Below are 16,642 nucleotides of genomic sequence, written 5' to 3'. Positions count from 1 at the left end.
GAAGAATCACACCGAATTTATTTATTTTATCCTCCTCCTTCAATTATATTTTTAAACTAATATTTTTACTAATAACTCCTAATAACTAATAACTAATAACTAATAACAGTCAGGATCCATACGACAGTCTGTCGTATGGATCCTGACTGGCAGAGGGTTTAATGCAGCCGACTTTTACACTGGACATGCAACATATGTACCATCATGTTGTGAGACAAGCACGTGAAGGCAGCACAGATTAACGTTACCAATGGGCCCAGTCTAAAGAAAATGGGCAGGAAAAAAAAATTAGGTGAAATAGGGAAAGGATCTTTCGTTTTTCTTTCAGCCACCTCCTCCCCTAATCTCCCACCACGACTCGAGCCACAGCTGCGAGCTCTGCCTTGCATAATGTTTACACTCGTCAGCTGATCGACCGTCCGGCGTTGCTTACAAAACCGTCTGCCTTGTGTGTGCTTTGGGTAACTTGGGTTCACGCGGGCTTAGTGGACACAAGTCTGGACTTTATATTCGTGAGCAGCAGTTCCTCCTTCGTTAGCACCGTAACAAATTAAAGGATGCTCGAATCTCGTGAAATGCCCGAGGTGAATGAACTGTAAGTGGTGTCACCTGTATCACTCGCCGGCAGTGTTGAAGGTGGCAGGAGTCACAGCTGAGTGCACATTAACCAAGCAATTTTGGGGAGATAGTGTTGCAGGACTGTGTTGACATGTTAATGGAAGACAGTTGTTATATTGCTCATTGTTCTCGGTTTAGTATGGATTATACAACCCTTACTGAACTGTAGCCTCTGATCTTATATTAGAGCTGAATACTTACAAAGCTTGAAAATTTAATCAACTTTAGACAAAATTTACATAACGACAATGACATTGCCCATCAAGAATCTCCCTCATTTGTGTCAGTTTATCCTGAGGTGTCACAGCAGACACAGGAGCATCATTCCAAGATGTGTCAGTGCAGTCCATGCAAACAACTTTGGCTGCCGGTCTTTGTTCACCCATAACACGGAGACTTATGTCAAGCTCAAAGAGAAGGAGCTGCAGGTCAACCCAGGCTTTGGTGTCCTTCATGTCACTGGAACAATTGACTTTCACATCAAGCCAACAAATGTACAGGTGAGAAAATTGCCAAGTTCCCTCAATGTAGTGACATGCAATTGAGATTTTTGTTTCATATATCTGTTATTTCCTGCTTTCTCAGATAACTATACTTTTCATTGTGACAACTTCATACCTTCAAAGAATCTTTTGTGTTTGGGATATAAGCTTCCCATGGTTGAAATACTTAAAGAGCAAGCTCTGAGGATGGTAACAGTATAATTGTCTGTTTTCAGGAATATCCGGATGCAGACCGAGCCTTTGTGGCAGTACACGGCCTGCCCTCTGCATCTTGTGAGGGCATCACTGTGGAGCTGACAGGCGAGCAGAGGGACATCCTAACTGTGTGTGCAACGGCTAAGTCACCAAGTGTTTTTTGTGAAGTGATGGTACCCATTAAGTATGGTAAGCTTGTTTCTATGTGTAATTTTGTTTTATGTTGAATGATATTGGAAATTACTTTCCGTATTACATGAAAGGCATTATCTTTTATAGAAGAATATCACAGAAAACAGTATATTCTTAATTGTTATCCGTAACTTATTTTCATATTGAGTTATAATATATATATATATATATATATATATATATATATATATATATATATATATATATATATATATATATATATATATATATATATATATATATATATATATATATATATATATATATATATATATATATATATATATATATATATATATATATATATATATATATATATATATATATATATATATATATATATATATATATATATATATATATATATATATATATATATATATATATATATATATATATATATATATATATATATATATATATGAACATGAAGATGGTAAACTATACACATAGCATATCTATAATTCACATATTGGAAAGCCTATCACTCATTACTTTTCAGTGCTGTATGTCTTCAGTGTTTCTATGTGGTAATGATTTTTATATCTTTTCTTTTTTTTATTATTGACAACAAATTATTACAAAAGTTTATAGTGTATCATAAAAAATGTTGAATTCTCTCAATTACCTTTCTTGATTCAATGATAGGTCAATAAGTAATTCATGATTCTAACAGATCTTGATGTGAAGTTAATGGACGAAGGACGGCTCAGGATTTCACAGATGGAGTCTGATGAAATTAAAGTGCTCACTGAGAATGGAGAAGTGAACAGTCGTGGCCTCAAGAGTCACAACATTCACATCACCACTGAAAATGGACACATTACATCTGATGGCTCGATGCAGGGAAATATTTTCATAAATGCTAAAAACACGGTAATTCAAACCTTGCCTTCTTTCATGCTGATTAGGAGTCTTGTATGGGATGTGTTTCATCTCTACTTTTACCTCTGCTTCTGTACTCGTAGTGTTAACTATGTTTATTGAGTTTGTACTGCAACCAAAAATATTATAAAATACAAACTATTTTTGGTGAACTACTGATAATTATTGTGTGGTATATGAGAAGCTTTTATCATTTACAACTAATAGTGTTTATCAAATACTTACAGCATTTAAAGGCCAAAAGATTGCAAGGTCTAGCACTGAACATAGAAGCCAAGGAGCTGAGCACTGAGATAGAGTCCTCCTACATGAACCAGGGTCAGATCAAGGCTGACAAAGGAACCATTAAAATCAACAACCTTCATGGGTGCACTGATTTATTAGTCAAGCATGGCCAGGTTGTTGTCAGTAAGTATTGTGACATTTTTAGCACCACTTTTTTTCCTTTTATACTTTTTGTGTTGTTATTAATCTTATATTGCCTGTTATACATTGTGACTTTTCTCTTGTTTTTGAGAGTATGATATACATAAAATAGTTCCCCCAAAAAAATATCACATGACAATTCATATATGAGTGGCATTGTAAGTATGTTTCTATATGATGGATTGTTAGTTATTATTATTTTGCGGCTGCCATGGTGCAGTGGTATCACACACACTTTGGGGCCATGGGGTCCTGAGTCGCACAAGTTTGAATCCTGGCCATGGCCCAAAGTTAAGGACATCCACTCAGGGTAACGGTTCCCAAATGCTATGACCAAGTCATTTGTTGGGAGGCATTGTTCTATCCCTAATAGACTAGGGACTGAATGTAAAGAAAAAAAATATTAATCTAGTTTCTTAAATATACCAGATGGATTCCATGGCCAGATAGCAGGCTTTATCGGCTCTGGCAAGATAGAAATGCAAGTCACAGATGTCACAGGGCATTCAACTCTTCACCTGAAGGAAGGCAACATGAAGCTGTCAGTGCTGGAGGCTCCAAGGCAAGTCATCCATTGTGTGACTTGTAATAGTGACTGTATGATATAATGAAACTTGTGTGCAAAATACTGCATGCTATGTTCCAGGAAATACGGTAGCTGTTTTACTTTTTAGTTAAACAAACACTCATGGTACAGCAAAACAGCGTTAATGCTTATTAGCTTTATTACTATTGGCATGGTGTGTTCTTAAATTTCAGGCATGATTTGGAAGTGAAGGCCCCCTCGCTGTCCTTGAGTGAGGAGGTGAGGGCCTGTGGCACTCTCTCACAAGGCAGCAGTCAAGTGTTCACAATCAGCAGGAATGACCCTGAGGCGAGTGCACTGCAGGCCACTGTTGTCAGTGGAGAAGCACATGTTGAGTGTCAAAACTGGTTTTCCACTCTTGGAATCAAATTACCCAACAAATGAACAGCGTAATTTGGAGAGAAAAGTAGGTGATATAGCTAGGATCATGTCATCTTGTTCCTGTAGTTATGAAGAATATGTTAACTGAAGAAAGAAACAGAATAATCTCAATAATTTTCAAATAATTTATTTGCTTACTATGTAAGATAGCATAATTTATTTAATTTGATAAAAGTTGCTTAATAATGAATGAAATGTACAGAATTTTCATTACCTTCTTCATACGACATTTTAGTAATCAATGTGCTGGGACATGTCATCTTCAGTATACAAATGTGCATGCAAGGTAATCTCCAAGAAAGTATTACCCCTCATGTGTTGATATGAGACATTACCATTTTGAAAGTCAGGTTCCACGTTTATGAGGATCAGCCACTCCCCCCCCCCCCTCTCTCTCTCTCTCTCTCTCTCTCTCTCTCTCTCTCTCTCTCTCTCTCTCTCTCTCTCTCTCTCTCTCTCTCTCTCTCTCTCTCTCTCTCTCTCTCTCTCTCTCTCTCTCTCTCTCTCTCTCATTGATTTTCAAATATTTTGGACATTTTTGTGTCTGGTAGTATCATACATTTTCCATCCCATCCTGGCCCTGATTTTTAAGGAAACTACTTAGATAATGAAACAGTACAAATTTACTATATAAATGCATTACATTTGACAATTACATTTCAGTTCATACCCAGTACAGTACTTGGCTGGTGTTTGCAGACTCATTAATTTCCTTAACTAGTATGATATACACTGAGATTTAACACACTGTTGTACATGTTCGTTTAATGTAATACAGAGATGAAAGCACAATCATAATGTAGTCAAAGGGCTGGATGACCTTAGTTCTTGAATATCACCTGTAAGAGCTTTCATCTGATGTTCTAAAACAGTAGTCAGGGTGCATACATCACTTCCCATCATCTACCCTAGACAGAAGCCCATTTTATCAGTTAGCAGCAAAGCTAAGTGTTACAGTTGAATATTATAGTCCTATTACTACTGAAGAAGATAATAACAACTCTTGCTGTCAGTAAAACAGATACATAACCTCTGAGATTTATTTCAGGAATATATGAATGTGTTTAGGAATCAAGTTCAATAGTTGTTTTACATTTATGGATGAGCAATATCTCTCATCTGACTTCAAAATTAAACATCAGTTTTCCTTTTACTCAAGCATATTCAGGGACATTGTGACAAAATTACTTCATCTCTTCCATCAAACTCATGTGATTGGAATCATTGGAACTACATAGATTGGGTCTTATGTTAAGGGAATGAGATCTGAATCCTGCAATATTCAGTATTTGTAGGTTATTTGTGTAGTAAAGTGGTTCATGAGATTATCATTTTCCACTGTTGACTGATGGGGTTTGGAGTGTCAATGATATATATATATATATATATATATATATATATATATATATATATATATATATATATATATATATATATATATATATATATATATATATATATATATATATATATGGGGGGGGCGGCACGCGCGTGTGCATTTGGTGCTTTGTCTGGGCCATCCCCTGTAGGATTTCCTTTCTAGTATATTGATAAATAGGTGGATGGTATTTAGCATCTCAGGTATCCCAAGACCATGTTTAAACCCAACATAACACCTTGAATACAAAGAAAATAAAAACATATCAGACATAATTCAGCTTGAGTTTATGAAATGTTTGGTCACATATAACAACACTGTGTCACTACTACATTCAGCATTACTTTTTTCTCATACTTAAATTAAATATATCTTTTCACCCATCTAAGATCCCCTTATTGAGGGACAGCTCAAACATGTTGTCAAGCTTTGTCCCATTGTAAGAAGAAAGCAGATTCCTAGTCTTTGCTTCATCCCTTCTGAGATCTGCAGGGAATATGCTAGGAGTTTTCTTCTGACCTGACTGCAATGCTTGGCCAGGTTGTGGCTCCCAACCAAGGTGATTCTAAGAATATAATATTATTGGCACTCAGTGTGTGCCTGCATCACACCATAGGTACTGACTCATCCCTGCCTCTTGGCAATAAAACAAAATTCTCACTACGTGCATAACTTTTCACAGGACATGCATACTGACGACTTCACACATACATGTAATCAAGTACTATGTACTACACATTATGTACAATCACAGATTCTTGAGTGTGGTCTGATGTGCATGCTGAGCACAGCACACACATGGTTCAGAATGGTTGTCATATAATCAAGTGCTCACTTAGTAATCCCAGGTAGAGCCATTTCTGTGGCAATGTGCCACTGTTAATAAAGCCAGCTGTAGTCACTTATTAGACCCATGGAGCTCTCAGGGATGTTATAGAATAAGTTTGTGTAAGAATGTAACAAGGTCAGTTGAGCTGTGTGAATTCAGTGTCTCCTGTAGTGTTAGCCTCTGAAGCAAGTAAAACCTGTGGTTTGGTTAATATTATAGTTCTTATTATGTGATATCCACTAGTTATGTTGCACATAAATCTCAGACTAAAACTTTGTGTATACTCATATTACAGTCATCTAGTATTCAGTGGGTAGTATTACTTCATTGTGTACCAGTGTTGGCACCTTGGGTCTGGTAATATTCTCAGGAAGTTTTTGCAGATTTCTGGTGTTTTATCTCTTAGTATTTATAATACCAAAAACTATGTCATAGTGGCATAGTTGTGTGTGTGTTCTTCTAAACGTATTATTAAAAATAAACTCTTAGTATTCACAAACCATCAGACTGATCCTTTTCTACAGTCACTTAAGATTTTCAGAGGAATCCTTAACTCTTGAGGCTGAACTTATTTTAGGAATGTTGACTTCAGACCCTCAGGCTTGTGTGCAAGTTGTCTTGCGGTCTGTGAATGCCTGAAATTTTTGACTGAGACCCAAGTGCACAGGCATTCATCTTTGGTGAAATAGTCCATTTTTATTATCTGGTGAATATTGTGGCTGATAAAATTGATCACGAAGAGTGATTAAATAACATGCTTAGTCAATAAATATGTAAGCTTTCTTTATAAAAAAAATAAAAAATAAAAAAATATATAAATATATCCTAATAAATTTTCTTATATATAAGAAAATTTATTAGAATAAAACTTGATTCTAAAAGATATTCATCTCAGATACATACCACAAGCTGTACTGCAGCAGTACTACTGTCCATAAGGTGTATCAAATGAATATCTAGACATGCATGCACTGCACACTTCTAGTGAGAATTCATTTCACTCCAAAATTTCATATTTTAGAGCTTGATAAATATAGAATTTCTTAAGCTATAAAATTTATTTTATAAGTATTTATGTAAAGTTCTATCTAAAATTTCAAATATTTTATCATAAACAAGATAGCGAACATCAGTGGCCCAGAGAAAGTCCAGGTGGCTGAAGATGGGATTGGAGACCTTGTGGATTGCCTGAAGGTTTGGCAGCTTCTCCCTCAAGTTATTGATGTCCTGGGGGAAAGGGAGCATTTTAAGTTCAAGTCAGTGGAAGGTTTGCTTTACAAAAATATGTGCGAAAATAAGAATGATGGTGTACCAGAGGCAGTGAAACCTAGCACAACAAAAGATGAATAATCTTCGAGCAGTGGGAAAATGCTTGAAGTGTTGCTGTGTGACCAGGTGAGCCTCACCTCCTGCCCGGTAAGCCAGTCGTTGTCTGCCCAGAAGAGAGTAATGGGCACCTTGATCCTGGATATGTCGTACTCTGGAGGTTGTTCTTGGCCATAATTTACGAGGTTCTCTCTCAGACCAAAATCAAATTTTTGAAATCGACCTGGAATGTTGAGATGTATGTTGAAAATTATAATTATAAATAATAATTTATCTCCATTTTAATTATGATTTTTTACACAATGCTTACATGTTATCATCCAAATATTAACCAACCTGAAGTGTAGCCTTGGGCAAAGTGAAAGAGTGTTTGTGTGGATGACCCGGCAGGGTTGTGGGACAGAATGACTGGCACCATCGACTGTGAAGGAAGAAAAGGTAATTGAATCATTGGTCAATTTACTTCAAGTTTACATTTATAAACACAGAAAGGCAGCAGTATGCACTGGTTCAAGTTTTGTGTCCCACCTCATCAGCGCGAGCCGGATCAAAGCCTGTGATCATGAACTGGATATTCTCACACAGCAGGTAATTTCTGCACACCCTGTATGGGTCCCACAGGGAGATGAGCATTGGGTTGGTCATCACCTCCTGGTCGTTTCCAAAGAAGCGCAGCAGATACTGTCCACCAAAAATGTACTGCAGCTTTAATTTCAGTCAATAATGAAAGTTGTTATATGTGTAACTTATGTAAAAATAGCATCACGTTTATTAAGGACTTAAAAGTATGCCTGCCTTTGTCATGAAAGCACCTCACTTGATAGTTAATGTAAGTACAGTATATGAGTAGTGTTGTTGCTCTATTTAAATGTGGAATTGACTGTAATATGTTCATAGCCTGCAGATACATGTGTAGTTAAACTTTAGTGACTGATTAATGTTACCAAATATATAAAGATAAAAGTCCCAATTAATTTTCTTTTGATTTTTTTTTTTTTTTCTCATAATGATCCTTCAGTTTCTGAGGCATCATAATATCAATACTCATCTCACTTTTGTTCATGTGTTGCTGCTTCAAGTAGTGATGTCATGTTGCACTAAATGTTTCATTGGATTTGGCGACATTAATAATGGCTTGCTATTTATATATTGTTTTGTTTCTTAACTATTTTTTCCATGTGACTAATGTGAAATGTGTTGAAATGACTAAGTCATTTCAACACATTTCCCTTCACCCGTGTGGGCACACCTTTCCTTTCTGGTTACTTACATGGAGCTCATTGACGAGCGGGGCAAGGTACTTGATAGGCGAGGAGATGCTTTTGATGGTGGCCACCGGTGCGAGGGCCACCATGGCGGCAATCCTGTCCTGGTAGTACTCAGGCAATGAGCTCATGGTGGCAAAGAATACAGTAGTCCCCATAGAGTGGCCAACGTACACCACCTTCTCTGCCCCCGTCTCCACCAGCACATGCTCCAGCATGGCAGGCAGGTCATGTTTGGCCATCTCATCATAGCTGCAACATCAGAATTTTCCTCCCATTAAAACCTTTCTTGGGTGTAATATTTATGTAGAGTTGCACACTCAGAGCCTATGAATTTAAAAAAAGACTAGAACTTAGTCTTAATCTAAACAACTATCTTGTGAATCTTTTCTCAAGTTCATTGAGACCTCTGTGGAATCAATATATCAATCAGTGTGAAAGGATTTACTGCCAGATTTTTATTTATTTATTTATTTTTTTTTTTTTCTGTATGCATCGATGTACATAACTCATCCCCTGTTACTTCACAGTCACTTGAGTGTAGGAGCAACCTTCACTTATGTAACTCGCTTCCTTCTCTCAGGACAATCAGGTTGTTAGTATTTTTAATAACGTATTTAATGGAAAGAACTTACTCATAGACAATTCATAACATTTTCGGTAGCTTCGTGTTTGCTAGAAAAATATCCGTGCTCTATGCACTTCGGAAGAAAAGAAAGAAAAAAAAAAAAGACCGAGTGAAGAAAGTGGGTATCTGGAAGGGAAGGGTGTCTAGATCCAGGGAGGGAGTGGAAGAAGGGCGAGGGTTTGTTTATTTTATAGAATTCACTGAACAAGATTAACATGAACTAATACTGTCCACCAAAATTAATATGGCAATCAGTCGTTCAAAATTTAATGTTGGTTACGGTTTTGAAAAAAAAAAAAAAAAACGACCAACAAAATGTAGACATGAGCCAAATCAGTTGACGTGTCAAGTCAGCACGGGAAGGTAGTCACTGTCCACGTGCTGCTCTTCATTACCTCCCCGCAGACACAGGTGAGTCACGACCTTTGAGTGACCTTCTAACCAGTCAACCATTATGTTGTTTGTTATTCCATCCACACAGTGAAATGAAGTTTGTTCGATATTGGGAGTAACACGGCCCGTATTCACAAAGGTAGGGTCTTGTTTCATTGTGAGCTTCGGAACCTGAACCCCAGTGATTCAGTTTAAGATTGGCGGTTTCAGGTTAGTTGTTTTTGGTTGTGTTTAGCTGAGGTTGTAAGAAGTTTTGAACGTTGCGTGTTAAAGCCGTAAAATAAGCATCTGTTTTTAGTTCAGACTTTAAGAGATTTTTAAGAGTTACTAATTATGCACGAGGCAGGAAGATGTTTCAGCCGCTTTCTGTTTAGGCCTTAGACATCTCAGTCATTATAATGTTAAATGTAGGCTCAGGTAATGGCATTGCAATCCGGATATTAGAGGCAGTTCATCTTTGTGGTTACGGAATGCCGCTGGTAAACATTAATGGTAATATTTAACGTTATCTATGAGTAATTTGTATAGATTACCACTCTGACAGGGGTGGCTGACCCTCTTGTGGCCAGGATGCTCTCGCCTTGATAGCCAGACGTATGTAGATGCTGGTGATAGGTAAAGATAGGTTTCACGCTCGTTCAGCCTAGCGTAGACCTCTTACATAAGAAATAAGAAAATAAGGAAAGCTGCAAGAAGCCATCAGTCCTACACGTGGCAGTCCCTGCATGAAACATACCTACCTATTTTCACTATAATCTCCTTTCATGAATTTGTCTAATCTTTTTAAACTTCCTAATGACTCAACACAAACAACCTGATTACTGAGTCCATTCCACCAATTCCTTATCTTTTTTTCTTTTTTATTTAATCTTTTAAAGCTGTTCCTTTGTATTTCCTTACCATTTGTTTAAATCCCATTCCTCCCTGACCGTTTCCTGTGATCTTAACTTGCCGTATCATATTCCTTTACCTGATTCCTTTATCATCCATATTATTCTCCAGACAGTGCCACATAACCTTAGTTCTGCTTAAACTCACTCGCTTACTCACTCAACATTTATTCTTACAAGAATGAAAAGTTTTGGTGTTTTCTGTCGTATAATAATAATGGCGGACTTTAGTGGAGGTAGGTGAGCCTTTAAGAGAATTTTCATAATTCTGTCGATGATTTCACAAGAAATCTGAATCATTAGTGCGTAAAAACCACGAGAACCCGAATTTAACTTTGTGCCCTTCGAAAATGTCCGAATTAAAGTTCAAAGGGAAGCACATCTAATGAAAGTCGTAAATGTTTCAAACTACGGGACATGAAGTCGAACCATTAGTGATGTAAGAGTACGAGAACGTAGCACGACGAATACAGTTAATGATGTGAAGACAAAATGACCTGAAAGCACAGAGTTGCAATGGCCAGCAGTGATACAATGAAATCCTGATTCTCTGTTGACATTATTTTGCCTTACGTAGGAAAGCTTAAAGAAACTTTTCCTCCTGTATAATGATCTAAGTGTAAAACTTCTCCCCCCTCCCCTTGAATAATAAAACCACAAAATACGTGTTTAATCAGTATTTACACACATTATTACAGATTTTAGTATTGTCCAATATTGTTTTCCTACCATTGGCTCACCTGAACTTCCAGAACTGTGGGTCATGTCATGATTTACACGTTATAACTACCATTATTTATTTTATTTATTTTTTTTCCACCAGTGACTCACCTGAACTTCCAGAACTGTGGATCTTGGTGGGTCAAGTTCACGTGTCGCCGAGAGTAAATGTTGCCGCGGAAGTTGCCCATCCACACGTCGTAGCCAGCGTCCGACAGCAGGTAGGCTGGGGGGAGGAGAGAGGCGGTGAAGACTAGCATTGTGCAGGGGCCCATTCTCACACGTTTCGGCTCCTTATCTCTACTTCTAACAGGTTGTAGTGGAAGATATCTTTGTTATCAGGGGTGTTTTTTATGAGTCTAGTGGTAGTTTAACAGATTCTGCATCACTAATGTGAAAAGCGTTCGTGAGGAACCGTCAAATAATCTCCGTGGTCCTTGAAAATACTCGTAGTTGTGGTGAGTCAAGGATGTTTTCATGACTCTAATGATAATTCATCAAGGATTCTGTATCACCAGTGGCGAACAACGTCCGTAACTAATCATTTTTATGGTCTTTGAAAATAGTTCTGATGAGAACACGAAGTGTTCTCATTACGGAGCCAAACGTTCTAGGAAAGATGACACACCCAAACCTGCAGTAAGGAGAGGGCACTGATGACACGAGTGTATTCATAACCTACACTGTCAAGTTAGATTTAAAAGAGGTATTAGTTGGTTCTCAAATAGAGTGGCAGATTCATGGAATGGACTCAGTAATCAGTCTGTTAGTGCTGAGTCAGTAGGGAGCGTGAAAAGAAGATTAGACAAATTATGGATGGTGGTGATAGGTGAAAATAGGTAGACAGGTTTCATACAGGGACTGCCACGTGTAGGCCTGATGACTTTTTTTGAGCTTTCCTTATTTTCTTATGTTCATAAGTGTTTTTTTTTTTTTTTTCCCTTGTCCTTTGGTTCACTCTCGTCACTAAGGAGTCGACGCTCTGTTGTTGTGAATTATATAATGCTTAAAAATTGTGATGTGTAGAGTTTAACCCTTGTACTGCTACGTTCTTCCTTTTGTTAATTTCTGATCATTGGAAAAAAAAAATAAAAAGAAATGCATGGATGGACATGAGAGAGAGAGAGAGAGAGAGAGAGAGAGAGAGAGAGAGAGAGAGAGAGAGAGAGAGAGAGAGAGAGAGAGAGAGAGAGAGAGAGAGAGAGTAACGTACCTAGTGAATTATCCTGGGTGTTGGTGTTCCAGTTATCAGATGAACCCATAAGTCCGTGCTGGAGGAACACAACCTTCGAGTCCCCATCATGGACAGGAGGCAAATTGTGGTGCTCCTCTTCCACCTCTCCCTCATTGTCGTTCCTCAAGTCCTCTGCCTTGTTATCTTCGTCTTTTTTTAACTCTTCCATCTTCGTCTTTTTCCCCTTCTCTCCCTCCTTCTTCAGTTCCTCCTTCGCCCAGGGTGGTGAGGTCAGGTTACTGTGTCGGTCATAGCTGCTGCGTCTTATCCTGTGAAGTGTCAAAAATGTGTTGTTTGAATCGTTTCTCTGCCAGGCGTTGTTTGTTCATGATCATCTATAACTTTTTAGACGAAAATTGTTCAAGTGTATTTTTTTTTCTATGTAAGAGTGGTACTGGCCTAGGTTAAAACAAATAAATGAAATAAAAGAAAAGAAAGAGGCCCATTGAGATCCCAGTCCCTAAAGAAAAAAGAAAAAGCCACCAGAGTTAAATCAGTTGTTTAAATAATATCGCTTCATGCATGGTAGTTGAGAGTTAAAGAAAATAAGAGAAAAAGCCGTAATTTATTTAGATGCTCTGTTATTTGATTGGAATGTTTGATAATTATGGATTCGTAATTTTTCACAGGTTTCGAAATCTAGAAAAGTAGAGAGAGAGAGAGAGAGAGAGAGAGAGAGAGAGAGAGAGAGAGAGAGAGAGAGAGAGAGAGAGAGGATTAGAACGTGTGATGTAAGGACTGGTCAAATAGAAATAGTTATTGTCAATTTTAGGGATTCTTCATTTTATATTCCGTAGATTTTTTTATTGCATTTCTGTCATTCTGCGTCACTCCTCCTGCCCTGTTGGTGATTCGGAACCGACTTACTCACGAACGCTATGTTATTTGTATCACAGGAATTTAGTCAGTGATCAAAAGCTACTGAGCTGTTACATTTTTACGTTGATGGGAAGTCCAATTAAAATATGGAATTAAGAACATAAGGGAAGGTGCATGCAAGAAGCCATCAGGCCGACACGTGGCAGTCCCTATTTGAAACATGCCTACCTATTTTCAGCTGTCATACCCATCCATAAATTTGTCTAATCTTTTAAAGCTTCCTAATGGCTCAGCACTAACAACTTGATTACCGAGTTCATTCTAGTCATCTACCACTATATTTTACAACCACTTTCTGTATATCTTGTTTTTTTTTTTTTTTTTTTTTTTATCTAACTTTCTCAAGCTTGAACCGTTTCTCGTTCTATCCTGATTACTGATCCTGAGAAATTTGCTTATGTGACCCTCGTTATAACTCCTATACCGCTTAAAGACTTGTATTATGTTCCCTCTTAACCTACGCCTTTCTAAGGAATGTAGATTTAAAAGCTTCAGTCTCGTTTTGTAAGGAATACCCAACATACCTTGTATCCTTTTAGTCATTCTCCTTTGTACTGATTCTAATAGATCTATATCCTTCCTGTAATATGGGAACTAGAACTGCACAGCATAGTCTAGACAAGGTCAGACCAGCGCCAAATATAACTTCAATATTACTTCGGAACTTCTACTTTTAACACTCCTAAAGACGAATCCCAATACCCGATTTTTAAAACACCCACGTCCACGAAGAGAGAGAGAGAGAGAGAGAGAGAGAGAGAGAGAGAGAGAGAGAGAGAGAGAGATACCTGGTGGTGACGGGAATGCGACGTGCAGGGTTGCTGTAGGGCGGGATGTGATGCAGGGTGAGGATGTAGCCGTCTGCAGTGACCACCGTGTGTCGCTCCACCTTGTACCCCGCCAGGCGCCCCAGCTCAGCCTGCAACCCAACACACACAAGGGTTAGTGACTAGCACGTGGAAGATGCCCTCAGTGAAGTCGTCCTACCTGGTGCCTATAAGCTACAGTATAGAGGGAAGTTGTAAGAAGATAAAAAAAATGAGATAACTTAGTACCCCGCTAGTCGCCCCAGCTCGGCCTACATCCCAACAATGGTTCGGGTAGGGACTAGCACGTGGAGAGTGAGATGGAGGAATGGAATTGCGGTAGAACTGCAAAGGATGGGAGTCACAGAGGAAGATGCGAGGGACAGAAACAACTGAAGGGGACTCGTACATGGCGCCAACCTGTGACTCTCGAAAACTGAGAAAGGACGGTGAAAGAGGAGGAGGAAGAGAGAAGGATTGTAGCTATGCCTGAACGCCTCCGAATCACGTTGGGTATATCAGAAAGGTACTTGAACTCTCACTGGGCCAGCCCCTCCCCGAAGACCGCATCTGAAGGCCGGGACGCTCGCACACGTGTGTGGCCTCCACTAATGTAAGGGTGGTCTTGGTTCGTCACTTAAGGTAACGAAGTCACGCCTCAGGTGGGAAAGGCGGCACTCTGTTCATGGCGTATTGATTCAAGGCGAGGCATGTGTAGCTAGCTGTAGCATCCTTGGCTTTAGGTTAGCTGGGAAAGGCAGTACTTAGGCCCATACTGAAACATCTCTGCCTCCACCACATTCAAAAGGCTTCAGTTGAAGTGACATGAGTTTTTATTTTTTCTTCTTTTTTTTTTTTGCGGTTCTAGTGACATACTAGCAAGATTTCTACATTATTAAGAGGAGAAACACTTGAAAACCTGTCTAATCATCTTTAGAAAATAATGGTGAGAGAGCAAAACGTTTCTGAATACGGGCATCAGCACCGTATTCTTGGATGTATTGGTTCTAGGCGAGGAGTGTACGTATCCTTGGCTTTAGGTTAGTTTGTTTTTGTTCGTGAAAGGGCAGCATTTCCAAACGTTTCGGCGTGTCATCCCAACTTGGAACGCTATGTCGCATTAATGGGCTTTTCACGGGTGTTATCATTATTGCATTGGTAATTTAATAAGAATTCTGCGTTGTCAGTAGAAAAAAAAAAAAAATGAGAACGTGACCAATCATCTCTGACCTTAAAAAGTTGTCTTCATGAAAACACAAACCTAAATTTGTCGTGAGTGATGTCTTGCTGCCGGTCACGTGGTGCGGGAGTCGTGTCACTGCGATCGCTCCTTCACTAATGGTTAAGGCTTCGATCTGAGGTACACCACGCAACTACATACGAGATCATGCGAGGCGGTGTAAATGAAAGTGATAGGAAGTCGTAGTTGAGTTTTAAAGATACCTGAAGAACTGCCACGCACGACCCTCACTAAGCTAAGCATACGCAGGTCTGTTACGTCACCCAGGTATGTTATGTCAGAGAGTATTCCTTGTATTCCTTCTGTGTGACGTGTGCGTGTGACAGATGGGGTTGTCAGCATGTTTACGTAAACAGGTGTGATGACACAGGGTACTTGTTGAGGCCAAGGGCAAGGCTGATGTCACGACGAGCGGGGTCTCGGGGTTATCAAGGTGGACATCAAAACAAACTCTCCATTTCATCCGTAACCCTTCATCGCTCCACGCAGCGCTGACACCGGAGAACAGGAGTCTGAGTCTCGCAAGTCAGTACCAGGAGAGGACGGGAGCCACGCACGTCAGTACCACGAGAGGACGGTAGCCTTGCACGTCAGTAGAATGAACTACGGAACCATTTCTCTCTGGGAAAGCACGTGACTAGAACGCAAAGACGCACCACACTACTGATGCACTTAACGTTCGATCTTAACGTTAATTGCAGCATTCAGATTCTGTTAAAACCAAATTGCGTGGTAATAATGAAGCATAACCCCTTTCCATTCTTAAGTAGCAGCGTTTTTATCGAGCAGTGCTCTTTTTCCCTACTTATTGAACACCTTTGCTGGCCACCGGTGGGTCACGCAGGGAGCCTCGAGGATTGGTCTTGTTTATCATTTGTTTGGCGGAGATAAGACGGAGATACGCCACGAGAACAAGGTCACGTCGCCCCTCACGGCTGTATGTAAACCGCCTCCGGCCCTGGTTGACTGACTGCCTCACTACTTGGGTTGTTACCAGTACTCGCCTCTGTGTTTCGAGCATGGCAATAATGACAGTATAGGAATATCAGTAGTAGTAGTAGTAGTAGTAGTAGCAGTAGTAGTAGAAGTTGTTATTGTTGTATTAGTAGTAGTAGTAGTAGTAGTAGTAACAGCAACAATGATAATAAAAATGAGGAGGAGGAGGAATAATACTTTGGAAATATTATGACAGTTTTAACTTTTAGCACCATGGAATTTTTTTTTTTATTGGATACCATTAGAAAACTTCATTACTAAGTTTAGGATTA

At 38.9% G+C, this 16,642-nt stretch overlaps 2 protein-coding genes and 1 long non-coding RNA gene across 7 annotated transcripts in view; 2 read left to right on the top strand and 1 right to left on the bottom strand.

Annotated features, from left to right (window-relative positions):
* The first annotated feature begins 314 nt into the window (after positions 1–314).
* LOC135112857 (uncharacterized) lies at positions 315–3,981 on the top strand. The gene is made up of 6 exons (XM_064027759.1): positions 315–1,118; positions 1,337–1,505; positions 2,185–2,384; positions 2,621–2,801; positions 3,249–3,381; positions 3,579–3,981. Exons 1-6 carry the CDS (start codon positions 867–869, stop codon positions 3,787–3,789), a joined length of 1,146 nt encoding a protein of 381 aa, XP_063883829.1. The 5' UTR covers positions 315–866; the 3' UTR covers positions 3,790–3,981.
* Positions 3,982–4,391: 410 nt separating this feature from the next.
* LOC135112856 (gastric triacylglycerol lipase-like) overlaps positions 4,392–16,642 on the bottom strand; it is a 35,489-nt gene continuing 23,238 nt past the window's right edge. Inside the window, exons 3-10 of the mRNA XM_064027758.1 lie at positions 14,117–14,247; positions 12,429–12,718; positions 11,327–11,441; positions 8,590–8,836; positions 7,848–8,000; positions 7,656–7,740; positions 7,400–7,542; positions 4,392–7,220 (exon numbers count right to left, since the gene is read on the bottom strand). Of these exons, the coding sequence (XP_063883828.1) occupies positions 7,056–7,220; positions 7,400–7,542; positions 7,656–7,740; positions 7,848–8,000; positions 8,590–8,836; positions 11,327–11,441; positions 12,429–12,718; positions 14,117–14,247 (1,329 nt within the window). The 3' untranslated portion in view covers positions 4,392–7,055. The remainder of the gene's footprint in view (positions 7,221–7,399; positions 7,543–7,655; positions 7,741–7,847; positions 8,001–8,589; positions 8,837–11,326; positions 11,442–12,428; positions 12,719–14,116; positions 14,248–16,642) is intronic.
* The window catches only part of LOC135112859 (uncharacterized), a 37,543-nt gene continuing 29,993 nt past the window's right edge, over positions 9,093–16,642 (top strand). The window contains exons 1-2 of one of the 5 annotated variants that reach the window (XR_010274581.1): positions 9,093–9,623; positions 11,319–11,436. This is a non-coding gene — a long non-coding RNA (uncharacterized LOC135112859). The remainder of the gene's footprint in view (positions 9,624–11,318; positions 11,437–16,642) is intronic. The other 4 variants (XR_010274584.1, XR_010274583.1, XR_010274582.1 and 1 more) reach the window with 4 other exon arrangements.

The sequence above is a fragment of the Scylla paramamosain genome, chromosome 24 (genome assembly GCF_035594125.1).
Source record: "Scylla paramamosain isolate STU-SP2022 chromosome 24, ASM3559412v1, whole genome shotgun sequence".
Classification (NCBI taxonomy): Eukaryota; Metazoa; Arthropoda; class Malacostraca; order Decapoda; family Portunidae; genus Scylla; species Scylla paramamosain.
The sequence above is the reverse complement of the archived record's forward strand: the minus strand, read 5'-3'. Positions and strand labels throughout refer to the sequence as shown.